Raw genomic sequence first — 25,253 nt, forward strand, 5'->3', positions numbered from 1 at the left:
TTTCAGTGATGATTTGAGTATCACATCGCTCTAGGAGTTTATATTTTGTAGTTCTTTTGAAGTTACAACTGCTTTCCAGTTTCTACTCATTACTGGCTTAATTCTCTTTCTCTTGATTATTTTATTTGTCAGGATTAGGTGTTGACTTGGAGAGGTGATTCATTTTATCTGTCCAAGGATAATTAGGTATTCACAGAGTTTATATCACCTTTATATTTGCTTTGTGTTTTAATATCTTCACTTCTAGGAAAGATGTGTCAGTCCATTCACTTTTTCAATGTGATATTTGATGTATTCTACAGTTTATATTCATTATAGATTCTTGTTTGTACCAGAGGCCAGGCATTGTTGTTGGAACCATAGAAAAATCCTTCCCTTATTAAAAAAAAAAAAATGCATTGTAGTAGAATATTTACACACATCTTGTGTATACATGAGAAATACAATAGGACATTCATGAAACTACCCTTAACCTGAAAACCAACACTTGGGCACCTCCCCAATACTTCACTCATCACTAGAGAGAGCTAAGGAAGAAATAAATGGTGGTTATATCTGAGTGGGCTGTTCATCATTCCTTTCAATTTGTATATATTTTATCACACAAGCATGTATCTCAAGGCAATATATTATTGGGCATTTGCTAGCATTTGAATTATGAAAATAGAATGTTTTTATTTGGTTTATTTTTTCATTTGATTTCTCTCAGATTCATTCAAAATATAGTCATCCCTCTGTAGGTTTTGCAACTGTGGATTCAACCAATGCTGGATCAAAAATATAATAGTGGCACATGCCTGTAATCCCAGCTATTTGGGAAGAAAAAAAATTGCATCTGTGCAGAACATGTACAGACTTTTCTTTCTTGTTATTCCCCAATAAATAATATAACAATTATTTATATAACATATTAGGTATAATTCATCTAGGGATTATTTAATGAATACAGGAGAGCATGCTTTGATTCTATGCAACATGACACCATTTTGTACAAGAGACTTGAGCATTCATGGATTTTGGTATTTGTAGGATCCTGGAGCCAATCCCCCACAGATCCAAAGAGACAACTATGTGTATTTGAAATTATGCATCATTCTACTGCTGCATAATATTGTATGAATATACTACAATTTTATTTGCCCATTCTCTTGAACACATTGATGTCCAGTTTCCACTATGATGAATATGACGTTTTGACCTCCTGATCACAGTGTTAAAAATTTAGCTCTCATCTAAGAATAGAATTGCTAGGTGGACCTTCTAAAACAATGCCAAATTGTTTTCCAGATTAGTTGCAAAAATTTGCACTTCTGTTACATCTTTGTCAGTATTTGTTATTGGTGAACTTAAAATAATACTTTTGCCCTTCTAGTGGGTAAAAAATATTGCATGTCTGTGTGTCTCTGATTGTTGGTAAAATTGAGTATTTTGTCATGTTTTTCCCCCTGTGTATTTTTTTTTTCATTTTTTTCAGTGCTGGGAATTGAAACTAGGGCCTTGTATACATGCTAGGCAAATACTTTACCACTGGGTTACACTCCCATGCCCCCTGTGCATCATTTTAAAGAGGTTTATACATTTTGAAATTTTAAAATTCCAGAAAATTCTAATAATTTTAGCCCCATTTGCCTCATTCTCTTTTTTCTGAACAAGTTGTATGGTCCTTCACCTATCAATACCTGAGTATTTCCCAAGAATAAGGTCCTTCACTTACATAGCAACACAATATAATCAAAATCATGAATAAAATTATATAATCTATAGCCTATAATCAAATTTTGCCAATTGTCCCAATAGTATCCTTCATAGTTTTCCCTCCTAGTCCAGGATCATTCCAAGATCACTTGTATTTCATTGTCGTGTCTCTGTTTTCCAGTTACCTGTTAAAGTTCCTGAGTTTTGTCTTTCTTCACTAACATTTTTTAAGTGTACAGATTTTGATTCGTATTTTCTCATGATTAGATCTAGGTTACACAATGTGGGCAGGAAAACCACAGCAGTGGATGTCTTCAGTACCTCATATAAAGATATTTTGTCCTAATGAAGCTAATAATGGCAATGATCATTTGATTAAGGTAATGGCCACCAGGTTTCCCCACTGGAAATTTAATATTTTCCTTTTTAATTGGTCACTTATGAGGAAGACACTTTGATGCTATAAATATCTGTTCCTCATCAAACTTTCACTTACCAATTACAGCATCAGTTGTTGATTTATTTCTTCTATACAAACTGGTTGGCATTCTACTATAAGGAGCAGCTTTCCCTTCTCATTTATTTATCTCAATTTGGATCTGATTTTTATGTTATGTAATGCTTTATAGTTCTTTATCATTATTTGCTTTGATGCTCTAATTGTCTCTGAATTGAACAGCAGAAGACCTTTTGAAGTTTACTCCTGAGTCCTTTTGATATGCCCCTATTGTTCTTTGAGCATTTTTATTTTCTGTTGCTATTATATGTTCCATTCTTATCTTTTACTTTCCTTGGAATCAGTCATTTTCTGAAGGAGCCCATTTTCCCTAATAGAGAATGATATTTATAGCCCAATTTCTTGTGTCTCATTGCTACTAGGCCCATTCAACAGAGGCAGAAAATTATGATTGTGTGCCTATGGGGATAAAAGTTGGGGGAATATGTGATACGTATGCCATTCATGAGTTCATACCAATACCTCCAATTCCAATTAAACACCACCATAAGTTACAATCTCGCTTTCACTGTTTCCACATTTGTAACACCTTTTTCCACAGTAAGAAAACTTGTTTTCATTATCTTCAATGTATTTATTAATTTGCACAAGCCTAGAATATACAGGAAGTAGCTTCAGAATTATTAACTCTATAACACTGGGAAAAGGAAGAAATGTGTACAGTTAAGTATAATGTTCTATATTTCAATTAGTCCAAAGCTTTGACAGTTTATTTTTCAGATATTCTGTATCTTTACTGATTATTTTTTGTCTAGTTCTAGCATTTACTTATTTCTTTCTGTATAGGTTTTTTTTTCATTTGCTTAGAAACTTTGTTAATAGGTGTATGCCTGTTTATGATTTTGATGCCTTGTTTATGAATTGCCTCTTTTGACTTGACTATAAAATGACCTTGTTTTTTTTTCTGGTAGTTACTCCCATCAGGAAGACTACTTTGTTTCAATATAGCATTACAGTTATTTTGGTTAGTATTTGAATACTGTATGTTTGTGATACCTCTGGTTGCTTACCAGTGATGAGTTCTGCTCCCTCACGTGTTGAAATCTGACTTTAGAAAAGCATGAGGAGGCAAGCATAAAAAGCAGAGTTTATGGGCTGGGATTGTGGCTCAGCGATAGAGAGCTCGCCTAGCCCGTGCTAAACCCTGGGTTAGATCCTCAGCACCACATAAAAACAAACAAATAAATAAATAAAGGTACTGTGCCCAACTACATCTAGAGAAAAACCAAAAACAAACAAACAAACAAAAAAAACAACTTTTTTTTTTTAAAGGGGTAACATAGACTTCTCTCAGGAGAAGTCTTAGGCTTTCTTCTCCTGCTCTCCTTTCCTTATCTCTTTACTATCAAATGTTAGTTTCTCCACTAATATTTTAGCTCTACCGCTTTGCATTAATTTTTAGTTTTTCTAGGAACTACAATATGCAAACTTATCACAGTCTACTTGGAATTAATACGGTACCTCTTCATTTAAAAAGTAAGACCATGCAATAGTATAGTTTCATTTGCATTCTTCTCCCTTTTGCTATTGTTACCACATATATTAAGTCTACTCAGCCACAGAAAAGGTGTGCTGGGGCGCACTGCCCAAGTGTGAAAGTTAGGAGGTATCTAGGTCTCCCTCAGGGTCACAGCTAGTGTGAGCCCATCAGTTTGGGATTTTCTAGGAGGCAAGGAAAGGAGATCGATCACTCGAGCCTCCTCTTGCTGAGCCTGTGGAATCGAGACGCTAGATCGGCTGGGAATGCCTAGAGTGCCAGCGCGCGGAGCCTGGAGGGAAGTCGGGGCGGCGGGGACGAATCGTGAGTGGAGCTCAGGGCCCGCTCAAAGGGAGGAAGGGGAGGGGCGCAGGGCGGGAGGACGCAGGGCAGTCGCGTGGCCGCGGGTGCGCTACCCAGGTTCCCGCGGATTTGGCCTTGCTGCTCTGGCGGTGCTCTCTAGCCCCCAGGGGCTTTGCAGCGGAAGCTGTGGCGGTGGCAACCACGCGTGTTTGCAGATCTCCGCGACAACTGTGGGCGCTCGTCTGTGCAGGCCTGAGGCGGGAGCTGCCCTGGGGAACCATCCCGATGGGCACCATCTCCCACGGAAAATGTTACGGATGCTGTGCTTTTATAGAAGGATCTGGAGTAGTGAAAAAAATCCCTTTTTAAAAACGGGTAATTTTAGATGTTAAAAGGGTCTTAACTTTATAAGTTAACCTTATAAGTCTAGTTATGTTATTTTATGATAAAAGACACATTAAAATTGCGTGCAGCCTCCGTGTTCTGTCTCAAGCCTAGGGTTCTCTTGTCCCAGGAAATGTTGACATTCCATGTTTAATTTCATGAAGATGGTTTTAACCCATATATGTTTTATTTTGTAGGAAGAAGAAATTTAAACGAATAACATGAGGTTACATAAAGTCCCCGTTTTTATTAGTTCAAGCCAAAAGAGTAAAAGTAAAGCATTGCTATCTTTCACCAGAAATAGCCTGTGTTTTATTACTTGGATCACCCAATTTTTCTAATACTCATAATGTCAGAAGGGAAATCGCCTGACAAAAAAAGACCTCGGAGAAGCTTATCAATCAACAAAACTAAAAAAAATTCATCTAACTCTATTGTTTCGTATTTTAATAATGCACCACCTGCTAAACTTGCTTGCCCCATTTGTAGTAAAATGGTGCCCCGGTATAACTTAAACCAGCACCTTGATGAAATGTGTGCTAACAATGGTGATGTCATTCAAACGAATCCAGTACAGGTTAACTTAATGAATTCAAATGTGACCACAGTAGATTTAACGAATACTGCCTTAGAAGATGTAAGACCAAGGAAGTCACCACCAAAGACAAGTCCAATCCCTCACCAAAGTGGTTTGGCAAAAATGAGCGCAAAACAGCAGACCAGTCCTTACTTTAAAAGTACTGATGCCTTGGTGTGCAAAAATCAAGTTGAGCTGAGAAATCATTCTGTGAAAGTCATTTCTTTGGGAAGCCTGTCATCTAAATTGTCCAGGAAATACATAAAGGCTAAAAAGTCACTAAGTAAGAATGAGGAATTTACCAATAATTGTCTACAGAGTTCCACATCCACAGCTGTTAAAAGCCTGATTGCTAACTGCTCAGAAATTGACAAGGATCAAATTTTGGAGAACAGTTCTCAAAAAGAAAATATTTTTACATGTGATTCTCTAAAGGAAGAGAATATTTCTGAACCTATGGTAAAAGGTGATAAAATAGTGGAAGCTGAAAGCCAAAAGACTGCTCAGAAATGTGGGAAATTCACCCTTACCCCTGGGTTCTCTGATAAAGTTCCCACGTTATTTTCTCCAGATTTATTCCTTGGGAATAATTTAAAGTATACTTCAGAAGATAGTCTTGTAAAGCAAGAGAATGTCAAAGTTATAGATGATAAAGGTGTTGAAAAACGTGAGGCATGTAATTGTAAAGAAGTAGAAATGACTGTTGTTTCAGAACTTAAAACACAGTTGTCAAATTCAGAGGCAAATTTTCCAAGTTCTACAATTGCTTCTGAGTGGAGTAACTTTCAAGAAGTTTTGGAAGGTGAGAGTGGCTTAAAGAGTAAAATCACTTGCAGCACTGCTGTGGAGCAAGGGTCAAGCTGTGGTGTTCCTGATAAGATGCCTCAAACACTGAGTCATCCTTACTATCTTCGGAATTTCCATGTGGTACTGAAAGCTGTACTTGAGAATGAAGATGATATGATGCTCTTTGATGAAGAGGAGAAGGGAATTATAAGTAAATTTCTTCAATTATCAGGTATCTTCAGCCTGTTTGCTTTCAATTTTTTGTTTTCCATTTGCTGTCCTAATTGAAGGGTGATGTGATGGGCAGTGACCTAATGACTAGTAGAAATCATTGTGATTTTGTAAATGGGAATCCGAGCTTCCTATACGATTTGTATCAAGGATATGCAGGTAGGTGCTATCTACTGTGCAAGCAGTACTTGGATTGCCATGGAAGCAGTTGTTTTTTCCTTTATAGATATGTTTGATGGATGTAAAATGACCCTGCCAGATTTTTTTAAAAATATACTGAAAAAAAACATAACTTTGCATTTTAGGCATATAATCAAGCTTCCTGTTAGATTGTTTTGTTTTCACAGTTCATTTCCTCAAAAATGAAAGTAAAATAATATAAAATTTAGGAAAAATAACAAACCAATCTGAGGCACAATTTTTTCCAACAGTGTTTAGATTCTTGGACTCGACCTCTTCAAGTCAGGTTGTAGAGAAAATGGAAGCTCTCAGGCTTAAATTGGTACCTTTAAAAATATTAGTCTGTGCCTCAAATCATTAGCCAGTGGTGGCACCAAGTTGGTCTTGCAGGTTTGAAGAAAAGGGCACCCTGGCGTGGCTGCCCTGTTACAAAGGGTCATGATGGTTCTAGAACTGAATCACTTCAAGGTCGAAATAGCTTACTTTGTGGCTGAACTGTTTACATGGTTTTCACACTGTCCTCTTGTGCAGTATGGGTGTGTCTGTCTCTTCAGTTGATTAAAAGAAAAACATCCTAGATATTGCTACTAATATTTAATGCTTTTATTGTTATTTTGAGTTTGGGTCTTGTTAAGTTGCCCAGGCTGGCCTCAAACTTGGGATCCTCCTTCCTCAGCCTCCTAAGTACCTGGGATTACAGGTGTGTACCACCACACCCAGCTACTACTAATATTTAAGAAACTACACACAGTGGAATTATCAGGATATTCCTTGTATTATTTTTTTAACAGGTGACTTGCCCTTCTCTCGGCAAGTTGTGTAAAGTGTCCATACAGCCTCCATCTCATTCTTGTCTCACCTGGGTATGGACATAAAGGCATCATATTGGCTCTTTAATCCAGACTGGCCACAGTTCTTTGGATGGGTGCTGATTATATTGACTTTTTTTGTGGGGGATACTGGGGATTGAACTCAGGGGCTCCTAACCACTCAGCAACATCCCCAGCCCTATTTCATATTTTATTTAGAGATAGGGTCTTACTGAGTTGCTCAGACTGATTTTGAATTTGCAGTCCTCCTGCTTCGGAATTACAGATGTGTGCCACCATGCCCAGCTTATGTGACTTTTTGAGTAGTTGATGGATCTGGGCCTCCATAAAACTGGAAAATATGAACAGTTTACCTTGTGCAAGTTTAACAAATTCATTGTATTGCTTTCCATGGAGAATCACATACAATGTGTCTTAAGTAAAAGCTGCCTCTTTAAAGGAAAGAAAGGAAAATGTAGAAAAATTTAAAAGCTATAATATTATTTTAGAGGTGGCAGAAATTTAAAAATAATTCAAGTAGTAAGGAAATAGACCTAACAGGTTAATTATGTAAGTTGGAATAGAACTCTGAGGTAGAGATGACTGTCCTATCTAAGCTAGGCACTGTTTTGGAAAATTCAGACTATTTTTGGCCCTAAATGGACTAATGTATATTAAACTGAAAGCAGAGAACAAAATAACTAGAATTGTATGTAGGGTTTCTCTTAGGAAGAAGAAATGTTGACTAGAAAATAGGGGGATTTGATTTTAGAAGTTTTAAAATGACTCATGTTCATTACTAAATTGGAACTTTGTAAAATGACTTATATGAAATTATATCATTATACATAAGGTAAGAAAATGTATATTCCTAATATAGTATATTTACTCACTTCAAATTTTAAAAGTAAATGGGTAATTTGTATATTGTTTTTGAGAAAAAAAAAGTAATATTTTTCCTATTTCTCTTAACTTTATCACAGCTAGTGGTCAGAAGTTATATGTAAGGCTCTTTCAACGTAAATTAAGCTGGATTAAGATGAATAAATTAGAATATGAAGAGATTGCTTCAGACTTAATACCTGTGATTGAAGAATTGAAGCACGCAGGCTTTCTCCAGACAGGTATGATCAGTAGATGATACTGAAAGATGAAATGGTAACCTGAAGAGTTCAGTTTCTGCAGAATGATGGTACTGTTAGTATGGTGCCATCTCCTGGTTGCTGCCTGGTAATAGTAATTGCTTTTTTAAAATCAAGTTTTTAAACTTAGTGCAACAGATTATTCATGTGATGAGATAAGACCACCAGGACAGTGAAAACTTGTCTGCTCTTGCTTTCCTGACTTGCAGTTTTAAGACCATGAAATCACCCAGGTAGAGATTGTGCCACAGAAGAAATGCATCCCTCCTTGTCTCTGTCTTTCCAGCAAGAAGTTGAGTAATTTTACTCAGATTCTTCCATCTTTATAAAAGAACAAGGCTGGCTTATTTGAAATGTGTGTTTCTTCTAAAAACTTCATCTACCCACATGTGCACACACATACAGCTCTTATGCATTGATTGCCTGGAGAATTTTTAATTGATTTAAACCTATGTAAACAGTAAAGGAGAATACGTCTTCTCCAATGATACCCTGGGTTGTCTTGTCAGTAGTCTTCACTGAATACCTACTTACATGATATTGTGTGGAAACTTCGTTATGAGGAAAACGAAAACTGGTGAGCTTTAGATTCAGGTTGCTTACATTTTAGCAAAATAAGCAAATTGAGCCAAATGGTTCCTTTGGGACAGAGTTTGTTATGGGAGAGCAGCAGGTAAAGATGAAGTTAGGATGTTAGGGTGTGGCTAGATAGGATGGACATAGGGAACATGGGGGGAAGTCATGGAGGCTCAGCAAAAGAGCTTGGATATGAGTAGTTAGGTAGTAGAATCTGAGGCCCTCCATGGAGCATTGCTTCCCACATGTTGTTGACATCAGGGCCACCTGGGAAAGGGAATCTTGATCTCTACTTGATGGGAAAGATCTGGGCAGATTCCATAAATTGATATGGTTGACCAGCATCCCAGCTGACTGCTGCTGTGACCTACCTTTAAATAACCTTTCAGTAACAAAACCAGAACCCAGATGTTTCATCATTGCACTCAGTCAAATCCAAGCCCTACTGATGATGCAACATCTCTCTGGCTGTTTCTCTGACCTTGTGGCTGCCCTCTCACTCCCTCTGCTGCAGCCACACAGCTTCAGTGCTCTTCACCATGCTGAGTGCACTCCTGTTTCAGAACCTTGGCCTTAATATCCCCTCCATGTAGGAGAGTTTCCATTGTCTGGCCACGTGGCTTATTCCTGGTTCCATTCACCTCTGTGCCATGTTAGCTCATCAGAAATTTGCCTGACTACCCTGTGTGAAACGGCCAGCCTCCCTGTGAGGCTCCCTTTATCTCACCTGTTTCTTTCTTCTTCTAGTAGTTACTACCACCTAACGTATAATCATTGTTTTATTTACTATGCCAGGAGGTAAGCTTCTTGTGGAAAGGCAATTTCCACAAAAAGACCTTGTAGTGTGCCCAGGGTCTTAACATCATCCGGCATGAGTGCACATTTAGTAAATATTTGTTGTGTGTAAGAAGGCACTGCTTAAACTGTGAGTGTCTTTTAGGCAGAGACCAGCCAGGCCAAATGTGTAGGGCCTGGTGTGGTGTCTGGGGCCCATAAAAGCAGAGTATGATTTCTGTGTGCCAAATGAGTGAGCCAATGAAAGGATTTCCAGTCTGAAGAACGTGAGCAGGGAAGGGACTGTGGGGAGAAGAGGATGATCACTCTAACCTGGTTTGGAAAGTCCTTTTGGAGGTTTTGTAATGACAAAGATAGGGAATGTATAGTCAAGTAATCTATTTGAGCAGCATGCCCAAACGATAATAGCTTTCCACATGTATCTTTTTTGTAGTCACATTTTCCTTTTTGTGAGAAATTCTGTTATTTCAGAACTTTTAAGATGTATCTATCTTCCATGGTCTTTAATGGAGAGAATTTGGCAAACGCACCAAATTAGTTTTGGGTTTTGGCAAACTACTTAAATTTTATACAGTAAAAATTCACTTTATTTGTATCTATCTAAGCTTCCTTCTTTTTTTTAATTTTTTATTTATATATGACAGTGGAAGGCATTATACTTCCTTCTTTCTTTTACTATTCTACTTAGTAAAAAGTAGTAAAATTCCTTAGAACAATTTTTCACTTTTTTTAAAAAAACTATTTCAGAATCTGAGTTGCAAGAACTCTCTGAAGTGCTTGAACTTCTTTCTGCTCCTGAGCTGAAAACTCTGGCTAAGACCTTCCACTTGGTAAATCCCAATGGACAGAAACAGCAGCTAGTGGATGACTTTCTCAAATTGGCCAAACAGCGTTCAGTCTGCACTTGGGGCAAGAGTCAGTCTGGAATCAGAGCAGTGATTTTAAAAAGGTTTGTTCACTTTATAAGAGTAAAATTATTTAAAATGTTGATAACAAGTGCTAACTTATTGTAGATTGTATGCTTTTTATAATTGTAATCCTTATTTCAGTTGAAATTAGATTGAGAAACCTGAAAGAGCCTTATTTATAATAACTTAGGTTCTTTTTTAGCTTATTTTAAGCTTAAGATCATACTAGCCAGGCTCAGTTGCACATGCCTGTAATCCCAGTGACTCAGGAGGCTGAGGCAGGAGGATCACAAGTTCAAGGTCACACTCAGTAACTTAGTGAGATGCTGTCTCAAAATAAAAAAATAAAAGGGATTGGGATTCATCACAGTAGTAAAGTGCCCCTGGGTGCAATCCTCTGTCCAAACAAAACAAAAGAAAACAAAAAAAAACCATTTTAATTTCTAGCACCAAAAACAATAGTCAATAGAACAAAGACAGTAAATTCTTAGGTAATTTTTAAATCTTGAAACATGGTTGCACTGTGTTGCTTAGGATTTTGCTAAATTGATGAATCTGACTCCTCCTCAGCCTCCTGAGTCACTGGGATTATAGGTATATACCACTGTGGCCAGCAGAAGTGGGTACTTTTTGACAGTCTGTATAGATGAATAGTTTTCAATAAAATGATGGTGTGATAGGAGCCCTACTCTTTTCCCTCAGGTCTCTGATGGGAGCACTATTGCTCCCAGGTATGCAGCACTGTCTGCTTTTGGTTTCATATCTTCTGGATGAGTTGGTATGAAGTCCTTACCAGGGTAGTGGTTCTCAAGTGATTTTTAACCACCAGGGAGTATTTGGCATCATCTGGGCACATGTTTGGTTGCCATCACTGGAGATGCTGGTGCTAATGGCTTCCATTGAGTAGAGATCAGAGATGCTGCTGAACATCATCTGAGGCATGAGATAGACCCGACAACGAAGTATTATCCAGCCTAAATACAGTAGTGCTGAGGCTGAGAAACCCTGCTACAAGTTCTAGACTTTAATTCAGACCTTCAAACCCACACTGCCGACATCCAGAATTGAACTGAATTCTCTCTGAGATGACCATGGAATGGAGATGTTTCTGGACTACTTTGTACATTAGTAAATAGCACCAAACCTTGGTACAGATTTGTACCATTTCCAGGTACACAAATGATGCTGCCTTACCAAGAGCTTTTGTTAGTGACATTTTAAATAAATATTTATTCTTTAATCTAAATTGCTACCAAAATCAATAGCTGAGAATTGGTGATGTTGAAGAGATATTACTTTTATGAGTTTTCTTGATATTTTAAGTGTTCATGACCATGCTAAACCCCATCCTATTCTGTGGTTAGGGAAGGAAACACTTTTATTGAGCCAAACCATATGTGAAACCATTTGAAGACATAAATTCAATCAATCCTGTGTCCCTAAGTGGGACTCTGAGCTCTGGAGAGGTTAAGTTTCACATGGTTGGAGGTGGTAGATTTGCTTTAGGTTTAGGATAATGAGTGCCATTTACCTTTATTGTACCTGAGACTAATATGCAAAATCTGACATTTAAATGCTTAATAACCAGAAGGACATTTCTATATTATATATTTTTGCAGAGCCAAAGACTTGGCTGGACAGTCACTACGAGTCTGTAAAGGCCCTAGGGCTGTGTTTTCCCGGATCTTGCTACTGTTTTCATTGACAGATGCCATGGAAGATGAAGAAGCTGCTTGTGGTGGTCAAGGTCAGCTTTCTACTGTGCTGTTGGTCAGTCTCGGCCGAATGGAGTTTCCTAGTTATACCGTCAATCGGAAAACACAAATTTTTCAAGACAGAGAAGATCTTATCAGGTAGGAGCATGTTAACTCAGTATAATATCTGTGTGTAAAATGAAAATTTAATAGATTTTATTATTTTTCCTTCCAGCCAAAGTAGAAACATTTAAGTTCATAGCCAAAACCATTTTTGAAGTTTTCCTTTTTTTAGTTTTTGCCTTACTTACATGCATTTCTAATGTTCAGGGAAAATGTAGAAATGTGCTTAGGTTATGGTTGCCAGAAACAATGTGTTTTTAGTTAGAGCTACAAAAATTTTCCCTGACTTATGTTCCCAAATAGTTTGGGCAGGAAGCAATTTTTTAATACAGACTTTTAAACAAACCTGCCTTGTGAATATGTTGTTAGTATGAATAAGTGGAAAATGAATGTTTTCCTAGGAATAACACTTCAGATAAAGTGTTATTCTTTTTCACTAATAATAATTTTTCACTAATTTATGTTAGTACATGGTTTTAGTGAAAATTTGGTTTGATCAGCAAAAGTAGGAGTTGATAAAAGGTTTTATAGGCAAAACAAAACAAAACAAAAAAGAACAAAAAACAAAACAACTTGTATATAAAAAAAATTTTGCATTTTAAAATGTCACTTTTGATTCTTGATTTAAGATTTATGACTCAAAGTTAACTGAATTGATTCAGATATTGCTTTTGAGAAAGTTTTTTAAGTGTTGTCTAGAATAACCATGTGCTTTAAAAAGTAAGTTATTGAGGAAAAAGTAAGTTATTGAGGGGATGTAGCTCAGTGGTGAAGGTTTGACTAATGTTCATGAGACCTTGGGTTGTATCCCCAGCATTACCAAAAGCAGGGGGGGTAAGTAAGTTATTGAAATTATTCAACAATTTCAATTTTTAATTAGTTTTTAATCAGTTTAGTATAAACTGATTTTATTCTATTTTACCTTAGCTGATAGAAAGCTTAATATCTTACTTGGGTTCAAATGGAACTTTCTTAGCCAAATCTTTGTTTTTGTTTTTGGTACAGGTATTGAACCCAGGGTGCTTAACCACATCCTCCTGCCTTAGCCTCCCTAGCTTCTGGGGTTACACATTTGCATCACCATGACCAGCTCTTAGCCAGATCTTTTAACATGGCTATTTCCTCTACTCTACCTTCAGTTATCTTACCTCTTTTTACCTTTTTGTTATTAGTGGCTTTGTGCTTTTCCCTTTTATGAGGCACTGTACTCTGAAGCTAAGTTTCAGTTTCACTGTATTCATGATCTGTGAAACCACTCAGACAAGCATACTTGTCTGTAAAATGGGGAGAATAATAGTATATTCTTACAGATATATGTGGGCACTTTAATGGGAAGAATAATAGTATATTCTTACAGATGTATGTGGGCACACATAAAGTGCTCACCACCTGACCTTTGCAAAATACTTAGTACATGTTAGTTATTATTGTAATTGTCATTCTTACTGTTATATCTATGAGAATTGCTTTTTAGTCCTGTGATTGACAAAACCATAGTTGACAAGTTCATAAGTCAGAGGACTATGGTGAAGAAATAAGCCATCTCCTATTCCTTCTAGAAAGTAGGTATGTTGTAATAAAATAACTAAAATTCTCTTCGTTATGAAGAGGGCCTTAGCATGATAAATAAAATCAGATTTAATTGACTTCAGGAAGAGGTCATATTATATAGTAGCTGGAATGTGATATGTAGCCTGGGAACCCTTTCTGCTCATTTCTGTACATGAAATAATTGATCCTCATTTATTCAGTAAAAATGGGTTGAGTGTTAAAAATCTGTTATGTCCCTGAGTAGTGGAATTGCAGCAGTGAACAAGGTAGGGTTGCTGTCATAATGGGGTTACATCTCCCTTGAGAGATAGGTAGTAAACAGAATAACTGTAGTGTGTGAAAAGTGCCCTGACAATTGAGGGGAAAGGTAGAGAAATTCTACTTTGTAGAGAGTGTTGTGGGGGAGGCCCTGGAACGTGACCCTGGAAAACAAGACATAAGAATAGAGAGGAGGTAGGCATGTCAGGGTCTGTGTTTCAGGCAGCTTTTTCATCACTGGGATTAAAAAACCTGATAAAAACAATTAGAAGAGGAAAAGCTTATTTTGGCTCATGATTTCAGAGGTTTCAGTATATTGATGGCTCACTTTATAGCCCTAGGTCTGAGATGAGGCAGAACATCATGGCAGAAGGGCAAGGTAGATGAAAACAGCTCAGGACATGGCAACTAGGAGCAGAGAAAGAGGCCCGCTCACCAAGGATGAAATATATACCCAAAAGTTAGGCCTCCAGTAAACTACTTTCTCTGGCCACATCCTACCTCTCTAAAGTTACCACACAGTAAATCCATCAGTGGATCAATCTGCCATTAGATTGCATCTCTCATAATGCATTTCACCTTTGGACATTCTTGCACTGTCTCACAGATGAACTTTTTGGGGAAACCTTATATCTAAACTATAAGAGTCTGGATCCCTGCTTCTAGGTGATGAGGTGAGCTGTGTATACACAGGCCTTCAGGCAGAAAAGAACTGGCTGAGTTGGAGAAATTCCAGAGGTCTCTGGCTAAGGCTCCGGAGGTCGGGGGAGAGGTCAGTGGTGCAAGGGGAGGTTACTTACGGACCAACATTGCAGGGGTCAGAGGATACTCAGCTTCTAAGCTCTAGTGAATAGACTGAATCTGTTCTCTAAGCAGTGGGAAGCTGTAGAAGAGATTAGGCAGGTAGCCAATCCATTCCCTGTTTTTAACCAAAGCGTCCAATGGAGTCATAGTTGGAGGGGAGCAAGAGAAGCCACAGAGAGGCTAGTTTGACCTTGGTGGTGGGAGCAGGTAGATAAGCTGAGGAAGGAAGTGCTTATATGAAGTCTGTGGTGATGAGTCAAGCAAAACCAGTCAGCCTGGTTATGTATTTTCTTCAGCAACATTCAGAGCCCTGGGCTCAGGCTATGAGGAAGTGGTCAGTGTGCACACCATGACTGTGGCCCAGGTAAACAAGGCGTGTTTCTCAGGGAGAGCTAGGCTAAAATGCTCTGGTTGGGTATGCAGGCTGGAAGGACAGGAGACCTGTGACTGATAGATAATGATGGTCAGAGTACCAGCTACGGTCTTAGAGAGTGGGAGGAATTATCAGCAATAAATGAGCTGGAAAGCTTTGTGGGGGGTGGGTCTTGCTTAGTGGATTAAATGCTGAAAGTCAAGGTTTTTGAGGATGACATGCAGATTGGAGACAGACATTGGCAGTGGAAGACAGGTGGAAAAGTGATTATTGGTGAGAAGGTCTAGGATCTAAGAGTGCTCTTTGCCCTCATTGATGTCAAAGTCACCAGGCCATTGTTATAGGAAACAGAGGTAGAGAAAGGAAGTAGGTAGCAGTCTCAGAAAATGGTAGAAGATAATCTGTCTAGGAGTCACATGCCCTAAGGGAGGCAGGGGCCTCCCAGGAATGTGGGTTTCCAAGTGTGTAGGAGAATGATTTGGGATTCGCAGTCAGTGGAAGGGACTCATCTATGTGTCCCAGCCCTGAGTTGAGACCATTGGAGTGTCCTGTGTAAGAAGGCAGGGTGGAGGGAAGAACCTGGGGATGTGAAGGAGAATGCTGTTCCCAGTTTAGCAGTTCCAGTTTGAGTCAGATAAGTGATAGGCACCACATGATGAGTCCAGATTGTGACAAGGGTTGGCCTGGTGTTGATGGAAGGAGATGGGTGAAGTTTGACAGGGATGATTTCAGGTGGCCTCTTGGAATTGGAGTATGGATCAAGCAGGTTGTGATTTCTGGGTTTTTTTTTTTTTTTTTAACCTCAGGATTATCCATTTGCAAAGTCATGAAAATTATTAGATCTAAGAGTTTGTAAGCAGATTTTTACATTTGGAGTCATTTTCCTTTCCTCTTAATGTGTAGTGTTTGTACATACTGGTACTACATGCTTTAAGACATGAGTCAAATACAGTGAATATGTACTCAAAAGTGCTACGGAATCCACTGGTCAAATGTTTTTAATTTTGATATCTAGAAAAGTGAAAAGTCATATTTTTTCAGCTAAATGGTGTATAAAGTTTCAGCATTGCTGTCTCCTACAGTGAATTCCTAGTTATATTCGAAATAATCTAAGTAATTCTCTTTTTCTTTAACACTTATTTTTTTAGTTGTAGGTGGAAATAATACCTTTATTTTATTTTTATGTGGTGCTGAGGATTAAACCCAGTGCCCCACACATGCTATGCAAGCGCTCAACCACTGAGCTACAACCCCAACCTCTAAGTAATTCTCTTAACTTGGAATGCATACCTCTGGCTACCTTTGACTGCAAATGATTAAATTATCAAATTGACATCTTCTTATAATTCTGAAGTCAATTATGTGTTTATTTGGTGGCTGCCAAATTGTTGAATGAATGGAAGAATCTCAAAACTTAGGAATGATGAACTGATTAATATCACATCACATTTATATAGTGAAATGTATTATGTTATCATACAGTGTAAATTGGGCAGCCTATATCAGTTCTTTAGGGCCTTTCCAGTTATGTTAAATTAGTGCTAGAATAAAATTTAAATAACCTTCACATTTAAAAAAAACACACTTTTATCCTTCAGAGTTAGATCTAGCAGCTAGGATGCAGTAATTTTTATGGAAACACTCCTTAACATTTGAAATTTGGATGGCATTTTTCCCCAGATATGCAGCAGCTGCGCACATGCTGAGTGACATTTCTACCGCGATGGCCAGTGGGAACTGGGAAGAAGCTAAGGAGCTCTCTCAAAGTGCAAAAAGGGATTGGAACAAACTGAAAAATCACCCTTCCCTAAGGTTAGAGTTTTTTTTTTTCCTCCTTCTTCAGTGCTGGGAATGGAACTCAGGGCCTCACATGTTAAGCAAGAGCTCTACCACTGAGCCAGACCTTTAGCAAGATTTTTTTTTTTAAGATACCTGCCAAAATTTATTGTTGATCATTTTGTTCCAACTACTCAAGGTAATTTTATTCATGAATATTATGCTCCAGTTGGTCTTTGGTCAAACCAGGGTAGAGGTGTAAGTTTCTACTGGATTTTGAATGTTTTCCCCATGAAGAGTTAAGCAAATTTTATATAACTCAGATCCTTGAACAATAGACGTTCAAGTGAATACTTACTCAGTGTTTAGCTTCCCATCTTTGAGCGTGTTGGCTTCCCTGAGTATCAGAGAGCTGAATTTAAATGATAGGGAAACCCAGCAGCAGGACAGAGATGTGGCATGTAATAGGTAGGTTTTTGCAGTGAAAACTCAAGACAGTGTAAGTGAGCACTAAAAGTTCCAAGAGCACAAAGTGTGATCTTTTATTGTTTAGTTTAATAAATTTTAAACATCTTTGGTATTTATTAAGAAATGTTTTCCTTTATTGTTGTATGGTGATCAGTGCCTCTTTCAGAAAAACATTTAGAAAACATTTATAATGAAAATCATAGTCAGGAAGTTAGATTACTGTAGAACAGACTGAGAACCTTCCTCTATGAAAGGCCAGAGAATTCATACTCAAGGCTTTGATTTTGTGTGGTAGCGACTTTACTCTGCCATTGTGTAGAAACAGGTACTGGAGAGAAAGAAATGAATGAGCATGGCTGTGTTCTAGAAAACTGTATTATATAGACATTGAAATTTGAGTTCCATTTTAATTTTCACATGCCTTGGGGTATTATTCTCCTTTTGGTATATTTTATTTAAAATGGTAAAATTCTAGGAGGAGGAAGGACTGGAGAAAAGTTGACCAAGGAGTACTAAGTTATAGTTTGATAGCAGTAAGAAGTAGCTTGATAAAGAAAATGATTGTGGGCTGGGGCTGTAGCTCAGTGGCAGAGCTCTTGCCTAGCATGCATGAGGCACTAGGTTTCATCCTCAGCACCACATAAAAATAAAACAAGTAAAATAAAGGCATTCTGTCCATCTATCTACAACTATAAAAAGAAAAAAGAAAAGAAAGAAAGAAATTTTGAACTGTTCATCTCAAAAAATTAGAAGGATTTTGAATGTGTTTTTCATAAACAGATAATTGATGTTTGAAGAGATAGGTATGTTTAACCTGATTTTTACATGGTCACCGAAACAATACATAGTACTCCACTAACTTGTACAGTTTTTGTGGGTTTATGTGTTGGTTAAAAACAAAAATAGGTAATAGCAATGCATACAGAAAAAGAAATACAAAATACATTTTATAATATATATTTTTTGAAAAGGTAAAAGCCATTTTAGCTTAGAAAATTAGGGAGTTGGCCCTGGGTTTGCCCTGTGGGCTGGGGTTTGCTGACCTTGATTTAGAATATTACATATTGTTCTCATCTCTCTCTGCCATCTGAGTGACCTGGGATAGGGTGACTAGTTATGAGAATGTAGGTTTGTGGTGTAAGAAATTGTATACAATTGGAAGTATTTAGAATACTTAAAAGACAAGAATTCAGCTGAGTATGGTGGCACATACCTAGAATCCCAGCTACTCAGGCTGAAGCAAGGGGATCCCAAGTTCAAGGCCAACGTCAGCAATTTAGTGAAACCCTGTCTCAAAGTAAAAAATAGAAAGGGCTGGGGTTGTAGCTCAGTAGTAGAGTATCCCTGGGTTCATATCCCTAGGATAAGAACAAAATAAAAAATAATATATAGGAATTGGATCTGCTTTTCACTTATAATTGTATATAACAAATAAACTAAATGTACTGGTATACATTTTTATTTTAGATACCATGAGGAATTACCACTCTTTCTGCGGTGTTTTACAGTCGGGTGGATATATACAAGGATTTTGTCTCGGACTGTTGAAATCTTGCAGAGACTTCACATGTATGAGGTTAGAGCACCAGTCCCTCCCCTACCCTATTCTGAAACGGCAGCAATAAACATGTGAAGGAAACCTACTAGGCTCTCTGCTTTGCTGCATACATGGTCATCACACAGTAACACAATGAGAGTGTTTAATGTAAGTAACCTGCTGTCTCTCGGGTTAGTAGAAAAAGGACAGCTGAAGACCAACAGCTGTTTTGTTTGCTCTTGAGTTAATGAGTCACTGTACTGGAATGGTCGTGGACAAAGCCCAGTAGGGATCATGGACAGGTCTCTACAGCCTACGACTCAATCTCTTTCAGAACTTTGTGCAAGACTTGGACTTGGGAGATTTCCCCAAATCACTGAGGTGGAACTCTCAAGTCTCCTTAAGCTTCCCTGTCAGCTGCCATGGATTATCTGAAAATAATCCACAGTTACAAATCAGAAATATGATTGGGTTTTCATACTAAACATAGTGAAGTTGCCAGAGCTCCCTTTTGTTGTACTTGATATTTTTGTTGAAGAATGATATTTTTGTGAAGAGGATATACTAAGCTGGGTATTAACCTGGGATCTGTTAATCTCAAAGAATATCAATGATGAGTTTTAGGGCATCTGTGAACCCCAGAATTGCATGTATACAAGAGTTTTGTATTTTTCTGGGGTAAACATTACATGTTTGAAAGAGATATGAACCACAGAAGATTAAGAATGACTGAAGAGCTGGATGTGGTGGTGCGGCTTGGGAGGCTGAGGCAGGAGGATTGCTAGTTCAAAGCCAACCTCAGCAAGAGCAAGATACTAAGCAACTCAGTGAGACCCTGTCTCTAAATAAAATATAAAATAGGGCTGGGGATGTGACTCAGTGGTTGAGTGCCCCCGAGTTCAATCCCTGGTACCTGCTGCCCCTACCCACACCCCCCCACCCAAAAAAAGAATGACTGAAGAGTCTACATATATCTTGACCAGAGAGTCTTCTTGTTGAAGTGGAGTGTTTGGATGAGCACACCCATTATCACCGGCCTGCCTTAAATTCCTCTTTCTGTGGGTCCTCTGACCTGCTGGGTTCCCATAAGTATGTAAGTTTTTCAGCCCTGACCAGTGTTTCTGCTTCTGTGCTGGCCAGTGTGACTTGAAGAGAATGTCCTTCGGTACCCACGGCCACCAAAAACCCAGTTCTAGCCTGTAGATGACCTGTCTATAAAATAAGGAAACCTCAGGGAATTCATGTCTACTGCAGAAGGGCATCTCCAAGCACTTCTTCTGTCAGCCCTGATCCTTGGCTTTAGAAAGATACGCATTATAAATATACTTTATGGTCCTGGTGTCTTCTAAATAAAATTACACTTGAATTTTTTTTTTTTTTTTTTTTAAGTCTAATGGGCTTTCTCTGTTATTGTTGCAATAGGAAGCTGTTAAGGAACTTGAAAACCTTTTGTCACAGAAAATTTATTGCCCTGATAGCAGAGGCAGATGGTGGGATCGACTGGCTCTTAACTTACACCAGCACTTGAAGCGCTTGGAACCGGTATGCAAAAATATACCCAATGCTTTTGTTACTTCTGAATGAGTTTTTTAAATATGGCAAATTATTAAGTACTTTATCCATTCATTTTGGTGCTGGGGGTCAAACCCAGGACCTTGCACTTACTATGCAAGCAGTTACCACTGAGCTATACCCGCAGCTATACCTCCAGCCTGTTATATTCTGAATATAATTAGAACATTTATTTCTTTTGTTAACATTCTGACTTCTTCCAATCCAAGTAGAAATACCACAACCTTTAAAGACAGGAGACTGCTATCTTCTCTTCCATTATTTAGAAGATGGGTTGACAGTGGACTGTGTTGGGATTCAGGAGTTAGAATCTAGAACTCAGGGGAGACGATTAGTCCTCAACAGGTGCCTTCACGACAGTGTGTTTTGTTTTGTTTTTGTTTTGTGGTGCTGGGGATGGAACCCACAACCTTACTCATGCTATGCAAGTATTTTCAGGAAGTTACATCCCCAGTACCTAAGGTAATGTTTTTGTTTTGGAAATAGTGATTTTATTTGCTTGTTGCCTTGACGGAAATGTTACTTTCCTTATCTTAACTGCAAGTGCTTTATGAATAACTCTTTGTACTTCTGTGAGGTATTTTGCTGTGCCCCTGGGACATGTGTTGTCTCAACTGTAATCAGGCCACCACCTCTTGAGGGCACCAGGGCTCCCTATTCTGGGCATCTTGGGGACTTGGAAGTAGAGGGATTCTGCTGCCACTATATCCAGCAGGGTGGGGCTTCAGAGCTGCTGCTGCTGAGCCAGGCGACAACAGTGGCTCTTTGTGTTGCTGCCTGTGGGTCCCCCTCCCTGTCTACATTCCAGCCTGAATTCAAGTTGAATGGAGGGAACTGTGCCTCTGGGAGGTTTTGTTTTTTCCAGTGGCATATTAAATGAATCAGGGTGATACAGGAGTGGAAAAAATTGGCCATGGAATGTGGAACTGTGATGTAGTGTTTTTGCTGCCTTCCACTGAAAAAGTGCCTTGTTACTTCAGGTACCTGTGAAAAGCCACTGGAAGCTGTTTTGTTGTGGAGGTGGGCATGGTGCCCCCTTTCCTGCCAATGTTCTTTGAGGCTACAGTAGCAAGAGAAGGCGTCTCTTGGCCCAGCACCAAGAGTGAAAGAGACAAAGCTTGTGCTCTTGCTGCTGCTTTCTTCACGTAAAGGCTCAAGGATGTTGCGGCTCTCTCCCTGGTTCACAGTGCTGCTCACAGGAGCCTTCCCTCAGAGTCACAGGGGCAGATAGGCTACTGAGCTTATTTTTGATTGATAGTAAGAAACTTATAGTTCCTTTTAACCTTTCTCAGCAATCTCACTGGCTACACTCACAGCCCTCATGATCATGTTACTATTCCTTATGTGCTTTATGTCAGTCCCTAGAGCAGAAGCCATTAGCAAGAGTGCTTATTCTTGCAGATTGCCAGGGGCCAGCCAGGGGCCCCAGAGCCAGGGTGGAGCTAGTCTGGCTATTCCCTCCCTGTTCCAGGCCTCTGCTGCCTGCTGTCTCCTGCCAAGGTACAGAACACTCTCAGATGGCACGATCTCACTGTTGACTCCTTTTATCCCCTCAATTCCTCATGGCCCGAGCCTTCGTTGATATTTCAGTTTCTTTTCTCTCTTTTTAAAATTTTTTTAATTGTAAGATATATGTAACATATGTAAAATTTGTCATTTTAACAAATTTTAAGTGTACAATTCAATGGCATTGATTATGCCATGTTGTACAAGCATTACTCTAGTGTCTATCACTCCAAACAGAAACTCTGTAATCATTATGTAAATTCCCTCTGTTTTCTCCTTCCACAAACCTCACTTTACTTTCTGTGAATGTGCCTCTTGTGTATATTTCAGAAAAGCTGAATCACACAATATTTGCCCTTTTGTGTCTGAATTATTTCACTTAGCATAATGTTTCCAAGCTTCATCCATGTTGCAGCATGTCAGAACTTCATTTTTATGGCTGAATTATAAATAATTCATTGTATATAAACCTCCTTTGATTTATCCAGTCACCTATAAACGGATGCTTGGGTTGCTTCCACCTTTTGGCTGTTTTTAATAATGCCCCCATGAACATGCATGTACAAGTGTATATTTATGTCCCTGTTTTGATTTCTTTTGGAATATTCCTAGGTGTGGATTTTTGGGTCATTTTGGTAATTTTATTTTAGTTGCTTCAGAAACTGCCAAACTGTTCTTCAGAGTGTTTGCAGTTTTTATATTTCCATCAACAAGGAACAAAGGTTTCAATTTCTATATCCTTGCCAACGCTTGTTATTTTCTGATTTCACCCATCGTAGCAGGAATAAAGTGGTATCTTTCTCTAGTTTTCAGTATTTCTCTTTGTTTATTTGTCCAACTTGGAACAACCTTGGGAAACATGTTACACTCCTCCAAACTCTAGGTACCTTTCCTGTAAATAAGGAATTGGGCCCAGCTCTGCGGTCCTGACTCTACATGAGAGCCACCTAGAAGTTTTGACTGGTCAGTTTCCTAGGTGCCTGTTGTGGAGTTCATCTCATTTTGTAGATCAAGGGTGGGACACATTTTCTTTCACTGTCCCTCACCCAGAAGAAATTCTGAGAACCAGAGAACCATAGACCCAAGTGTTCCTCTAAATTTTTTTCTAGCCCATGATGCAGGGATGTCCTGAGGGACATGCTCTTGGTGAGGAAGGGGCCATGGGATGTTCTGTCCCCATGAATAATGAATAACATGCTGGTTGTGCGCCTGCACTTAACAATGAGGATTATAGTTAATCTGTATGTTAAAAATATCAGAATAAGATCTAAGAAAATAGCTTGTATCTCTAGAAGTGCTATTTGCTTACTTGCATATTAGTAAAACTGAATAATTAGTAGTGAAATTTTCTTACTCTGTTAAGCTAAATTAGTAGATGCTGCCTTAGGGTTTTTTAGGATCTTGATATGTGACATGTTATTTACTAGGCTATCAAGTGCATTATTAAAGGGCTGGCAGATCCAGAGGTAAGGACAGGACACCGTCTTTCACTTTATCAGAGAGCCATGCGCCTGCGAGAGTCTCCAAGCTGTAAAAAGTATAAGCACCTCTTTCATCAGCTGCCAGAAATTGCTGTTGAAGATGTTAAACATGTAAGTAGTTTCCTTTGGGTGCTTTGTTTGTCTTGAGTACTGGATTGAACCCAGGGTATTGTGGTTTTAAGTGCATGCTCTACAACTGATCATCCTCCTCAGCCCTTTTTGTGTGCTTTGGATTTAAACACGTTTTCTTGTTTGTTTGTTTTTCTGACTGAAAGCAACCTAAGAACAGTTTTAGTGTGCATTTTTATTAGGAAATGGAACAGTCTAATGTGCATTTTGGATAATGACATGGCCATCGCGCCCATTTTCACTCTAATACTCTCTCCCTAATAAGAATGGGTCAGCTGGTGTGGTCACACCTGAATTAAGTGATTGAACTTTTGAGCAGGAGCTCAGAACATCTGGTGGTTTCTCCTGGAAATGGGGGATCTGGAGAGTTCCTCCCATGACAGATGCTTTCCAAAGGCCAGAACCTTATAGATGTGCCAGTGTGGGTCACACACTTTGTACTCTGTTAAAAGCACAGCTTTAGCATTAGGAAGGTTTATCCCCAGGATTCTACCGGCAGGTTTACAGGTACTTTGAGGTGAAGTGAAGCTAATGGATGTTCTTCTGTTGCTGTCCCAGGTGACCATCACGGGCAGGCTGTGCCCACAGCGTGGGATGGGCAAGTCTGTATTTGTCATGGAGTCTGGGGATACTGCTAACCCCACCACAGTACTATGCTCTGTGGAGGAGCTGGCGCTGGACTATTACAGATGCAACGGCTTTGACCAGGGTAAACAGAAAACATTTCACCTATTCCAGACAATCAGCGTGTAGGCGAACAGCATTTCCTGATGGTTTGTCAATTATGGGTTGCCATCATCTCTCTTTCCTCTGCCCATGGTAGAATACACTGCTAAGCCGGGCCCAGCTGCTTGTGAGGATCACAAGTTTGATGCTAGCCTCAACAACTTGGTGAGACCCTATACTGAAATAAAATAAAAAGGGCTGAGGATGTAGTTCCTTGGTAGAATACTTAACCTGGCATATACTGGGCCCTGTTCAATCCTCTGTACTGCTGGGGGGAAAAAAAAAGGTACTGCTGATCAAGGGGTATAGAAAAGAGTTTTACTAGCTACAGTTTTTAAAGGGGGTCTTCTTCCCATTCCCCAGTATTCCCCACCTAATGCCTGTGAAGATCAGTGTTCTCTGGTGGGACATTAGAGACTGTCTTTGCTGTCATAGCTGTTAGTGAGCAGTAAGAAAGGGCAGAGGATGCTGGGTGCTGTGGCACTTGCCTACAGTCCCAGCGGCTGGGGAGGCTGAGATAGGAGAATAGCAAGTTCAAAGCCAGCCTCAGCAACCGTGAGGTACTAAGCAACTCAGTGAGACCCTGTCTCTAAATAAAATACAAAATCGGGTTGGGGATGTGACTCAGTGGTCAAGTGCCCCTGACTTCAATCCCCCGTATAAAACAAAAAAGAAAGGGCAGAGGACTGCCAGAGAGGCTACCTGATGACAAACCTGGTGCAGGGACTGAGGGCTGGGCTGCTTCTGAGAGGGTTATCAGACCCAGAATCAGGTCATAAATGAAAGGAGCTTGAAGGATCTGCTCCTCCTAGAGTAATGAACTTGGACCCCAAGTCCTGCTACCTCATTTCCTTGGAGAATCCATTGTCCCTCTA

At 39.0% G+C, this 25,253-nt stretch overlaps 1 protein-coding gene across 2 annotated transcripts in view; it reads left to right on the forward strand.

The window, feature by feature from the left end:
* Positions 1–3,945: 3,945 nt before the first annotated feature.
* The window catches only part of Fan1 (FANCD2 and FANCI associated nuclease 1), a 33,370-nt gene continuing 12,062 nt past the window's right edge, over positions 3,946–25,253 (forward strand). The window contains exons 1-10 of one of the 2 annotated variants that reach the window (XM_048790388.1): positions 3,946–4,013; positions 4,574–5,971; positions 7,943–8,083; positions 10,220–10,421; positions 12,000–12,233; positions 16,864–16,995; positions 18,895–19,003; positions 20,387–20,506; positions 23,470–23,634; positions 24,211–24,361. In XM_048790388.1, the coding sequence (XP_048646345.1) occupies positions 4,726–5,971; positions 7,943–8,083; positions 10,220–10,421; positions 12,000–12,233; positions 16,864–16,995; positions 18,895–19,003; positions 20,387–20,506; positions 23,470–23,634; positions 24,211–24,361 (2,500 nt within the window). In that variant the 5' untranslated portion in view covers positions 3,946–4,013; positions 4,574–4,725. Of the gene's footprint in view, positions 4,014–4,045; positions 4,368–4,573; positions 5,972–7,942; positions 8,084–10,219; positions 10,422–11,999; positions 12,234–16,863; positions 16,996–18,894; positions 19,004–20,386; positions 20,507–23,469; positions 23,635–24,210; positions 24,362–25,253 lie in introns of those variants that run through there. The other variant, XM_015493151.2, reaches the window with a different exon arrangement.

The sequence above is a fragment of the Marmota marmota genome, unplaced genomic scaffold, assembly GCF_001458135.2.
Source record: "Marmota marmota marmota unplaced genomic scaffold, marMar, whole genome shotgun sequence".
Lineage (NCBI taxonomy): Eukaryota > Metazoa > Chordata > Mammalia > Rodentia > Sciuridae > Marmota > Marmota marmota.